This window comes from Haliotis cracherodii, unplaced genomic scaffold (assembly GCF_022045235.1).
Source record: "Haliotis cracherodii isolate W230 unplaced genomic scaffold, xgHalCrac1.p SCAF_18, whole genome shotgun sequence".
In the NCBI taxonomy this organism is placed as follows: Eukaryota; Metazoa; Mollusca; class Gastropoda; order Lepetellida; family Haliotidae; genus Haliotis; species Haliotis cracherodii.
In genome coordinates this window covers 9,447,040-9,451,204 of record NW_027266273.1, presented here as the reverse complement: position 1 = coordinate 9,451,204, position 4,165 = coordinate 9,447,040, and the positions used below count along the sequence as shown (strand labels likewise).

At 37.0% G+C, this 4,165-nt stretch overlaps 1 protein-coding gene across 1 annotated transcript; it reads left to right on the top strand.

Annotated features, from left to right (window-relative positions):
* The first annotated feature begins 464 nt into the window (after positions 1-464).
* Positions 465-3,325, top strand: LOC139466030 (myosin heavy chain, clone 203-like). The gene is made up of 9 exons (XM_071248045.1): positions 465-804; positions 1,207-1,241; positions 1,367-1,414; positions 1,865-1,912; positions 2,037-2,084; positions 2,360-2,407; positions 2,533-2,580; positions 2,793-2,840; positions 3,185-3,325. Exons 1-9 carry the CDS (start codon positions 465-467, stop codon positions 3,323-3,325), a joined length of 804 nt encoding a protein of 267 aa, XP_071104146.1.
* The last annotated feature ends 840 nt before the right edge of the window (positions 3,326-4,165 follow it).

The following is a 4,165-nucleotide window of genomic DNA, read 5'->3' as shown; positions in this document are numbered from 1 at the left end:
GTACATATACTATTTGAGTAACAGTTCACGATTGATCTAATGTTCAACATTGAGATGTGTTAACATGTGTTAACCAGTAGTACGTTATGAATAATTCTGTTTGTTCTATGAGTATATGTGAATCAGTTTTGTAAATGCATTCTCAGCCCGCATCGGTATATTCATAATTACAGTTTAGTTACCTTCTGAGATTATAATTTACGTTCAGCAAAGAAAGGCGCATTGACTTCCCATTGCGCATGATCGGTCGCTAATGTGTTTTCCGCTGGATCACACCGACTCATGGATAAATCGGAACAATATTCATTAATGGAGGGCTAAATACCACCTACAAACATCAGAAACCAAAGAAAGTGGAGTAAACTGTTAACTTTGATTATCTATTTCTGTGATTTTGCCAACCTTTCTGTGAACCGAAATACATGTCGGACACTCAGCGCCTCACTCGCAGTAATATGGCTAACATGACTAATGTTGAGAAGATTGTTAAAGCTTCTGAGAAAAGACTTGCTGTGCTAATTAGAAATAGAAAAGATGAAATTCAGGAATCCATTGACTCTTTGAAACTGGATGTTTCTGACATGAAAGAAAATGTGAGGGGAATTGAACATGACGTTCCGAATCACGATAGCGAAATCAAGAAACTACGTGAGGAGCTATCAGCCGAAAGAAGCCGTCGTTTTCAGCTAGAGAAACGGGTTACCCTTCAGGAAATCCGCGACAGAAAACCAAACTTGCTCATCTATGGAATTCCGGAATCCCCGGAAGGCAGCATGGCTTTCACGGGACAAAATGGCAAACAAGGTGAAGCATATAATTGCGACCTTCTCTCAAAAATTAAATTCTTGCTTGCTGCTAAATAAATGTATTGTTAATACGAAAACCATATTTTCTTCATTTCATTAATTTCAAGAGAATGATAACAGACTCTCTCTGTATATTTGTTTATAAAAAACGTCAGTTGTTTTCATTTTCCAGTCCCAAATGACAGCCTACGCGCAATAAGAGGAGAACCGGCCAGTGAAGGTAAGATGTTTGCGCTACATAACCCAGAAACATCCCTTCCGTTATTTTTAATACTCCGATTCTTTCTTTGGGGAATGCATATTTCTTTGTATTCTTTATTAATATAAGTCTCTCCTTAATAAATATATATTTGTTTTATAAAACCACGCGTTTCTTATCTTTTCCAGTCCTAATTGACAGCCTCCATCCCCAAAACGGAGAACCATTCAGTGAGGGTAAGAATTAGTACTACATAAACTAGAAACATTTCGTCCGTTATTTTTAAAAAGATAAGAATCTGATTCTCTCCTCAATGAATATAAATATTTGTATTATAAAACCAAGTGTTCTTCTTCTCCAGTCCGAATTGACAGCCCCCATGCCTGAAAAGGAGAAGCGGTATGTGAAGGTAAGATATTAGTACTACATAAACTAGAAACATTTCTTCCATTATTTTGAATTTAAAAAAGACTCGGATTCTCCTCCTAATGAGTATATATTTGTTTTATTAAACCAATTGTTCTTCTTTTGCAGTCCGAATTGACAGCTTCCATCCCCAAAAAGAAGAAGCGGTCTGTGAAGGTTTTAGATATTAGTACTACATCAGCTAGAAACATTCCTTCCATTATTTTGAATTCAAAAAGACTCGGATTCTCTACTTAATGAGTGAGTGAGTGAATATGGTTTTACGCCGCTTTTAGCAATATTCTAGTAATATCACGGCGGGGGACACCAGAAATGGGCTTCACATATTGTACCCATGTCGGGAATCGAACCCGGGTCTTCGGGGTGACGAGTGAGATTCTCTTCTTAATGAGTAGATATTTGTTTTGTGTAACCACTTGTTCATATTTTGCAGTCCGAATTGACAGCTTCCATCCCCAAAAAGGAGAAGCGGTCTGTGAAGGTGATATATTAGTACTACATCAACTAGAAACATTCCTTCCATTATTTTGAATTAAAAAAGAGTTCGATTCTCTCCCTAATGAGTATATATTTGTTTTATTAAACCACTTGTTCTTCTTTTGCAGTCCGAATTGACAGCTTCCATCCCCATAAAGGAGAAGCGGTCTGTGAAGGTGAGATATTAGTACTACATCAACTAGAAACATTCCTTCCATTATTTTGAATTCAAAAAGACTCGGATTCTCTACTTAATGAGTGAGTGAGTGAATATGGTTTTCCGCACCTTTTAGCAATATTCCAGCAATACCACGGCGGGTGACACCAGAAATGGGCTTCACATATTGTACCCATGTCGGGAATCGAACCCGGGTCTTCGGCGTGACGAGTGAGATTCTCTTCTTAATGAGTAGATATTTGTTTTGTGAAACCACTTGTTCATATTTTGCAGTCCGAATTGACAGCTTCCATCCCCATAGAGGAGAAGCGGTCTGTGAAGGTGATATATTAGTACTACATCAACTAGAAACATTCCTTCCATTATTTTGAATTAAAAGAACACTCAGATTCTCTTCTTAATGAGTATATATATATATTGTAAAACCACTTGTTCTTCTTTTCCAGTCCGAATTGACAGCCTTCATGGCCAAAAATGAGAACCGGTCTGTGAAGGTAAGAAATTTGCACTACATAACCAGAAACATTCCTTCCGTTATTTTTGATAAAAGAATACACCAATTCTCTCCTCATTGAATATATATTTCTTTATGAAACAATGTATCCTTTATTTCGTTTCTTCCACAGAGTAATATAAGTATCTGATTCTCTCCTTAATGAATATATATTTGTTGGATTTTATAAAAGCACATGCTCTTCTTTTCCAGTCCCAAATGACAGCTCCAATGCCCCAAAAGGAGAATCAGTCCGTGAAGGTAAGATATTTGCTCTACATAAACCAGAAACATTCGTTCAGTTAATTTGATAATAGAAGACTCCGATTCTCTCCTCAATGAATATTATTTCTATATAAAACAATGTAGTCTTTATTTCTTCAGAGTAATATAAGTCTCTGATTCTCTCCTTAATGAATGTATGTTCAAGTGTTCTATATTTCTGTTATTTCTAAAAGAATAATCTGGTCCTACTTCATCGCCGTCAAGGCAATGAAAGCCAACAAGACTTTATTTCATTCTATCCATTATTTTAAATAAAATATAACATAACGACATGATAATCTGTATTTAATAATACCAAGATATTCGTAATTTTCTTTCAGGATTCCGCGGTGATGTACGATGGAGGTGATGTGACAGTATATATGACGAAGGCGACCGAACTCAGTGCCCATGAAGCCCTTGGTATTATGGATGAGACAACTTTCTTCTCCAACATTCTACTCAATCCCAACCACTACTAGACACTAGTTTATGTATATATCCACCTTAGTGTAATGTCAGTAGCGCAAGCTGTATCAAAACCCTACAATTGCCCTCAATGTTAACAATTCATTTTCCAATAATTTATTGTCAGAACACTCTGACCACACAAGGGTAACTTTCATTCCACCATGTAGGCCAAAGGGTATGGAAGTTTACCTGTTCTCTACCGGTTGTGACCCCAAAAAGGAGTGTAAGTGTATTCAGATCATTATTCAAAGCTACAAATGTTTCAAGAAAAACATGGAATACTAATACAAGTACGTATGCGTTTTCAGATGACCTCAGATCTGATCAATATGTGGAAGAATCAAGGCTCAAAAATAGTAAAAGCAGACAAGCAAATGCTTAAAAAATATTATTTTACCACAGATTCCGAAAAAGTCCGACCACAATTCAGCAAACAAGAATTTCGCCACCCAGATATACCCGACTTCGTTTTAGTTTATTATAAAGGAGACCATTTAGCAGACAAACCCAAGCCCCATGGTAACAGATTACATGGAGACCACGAACACTGCAGAACTGCTTCTGTTCTCACCAAAGCAAATGACACCAGCAAAGGCCCATCAGCAACTTATCATGAATTAATAACTGACCCATCCATTTCCGGCACTTTCCAAGGCGTTTTGAACCCACGAAATTAGAAACAAGTTAGGAACCAAGCACAGTAAGGACAAACACAACAGCGACTTTATCAAGATACTATATACAGTGTACAAGAACTTGCCTATCACCTAGAACCCTTTGTCCTTGGCATCACAACCTATCCAGATCTCCGAATAGTATTGGCATTAGATAACCTAATAAATTACCTTAAA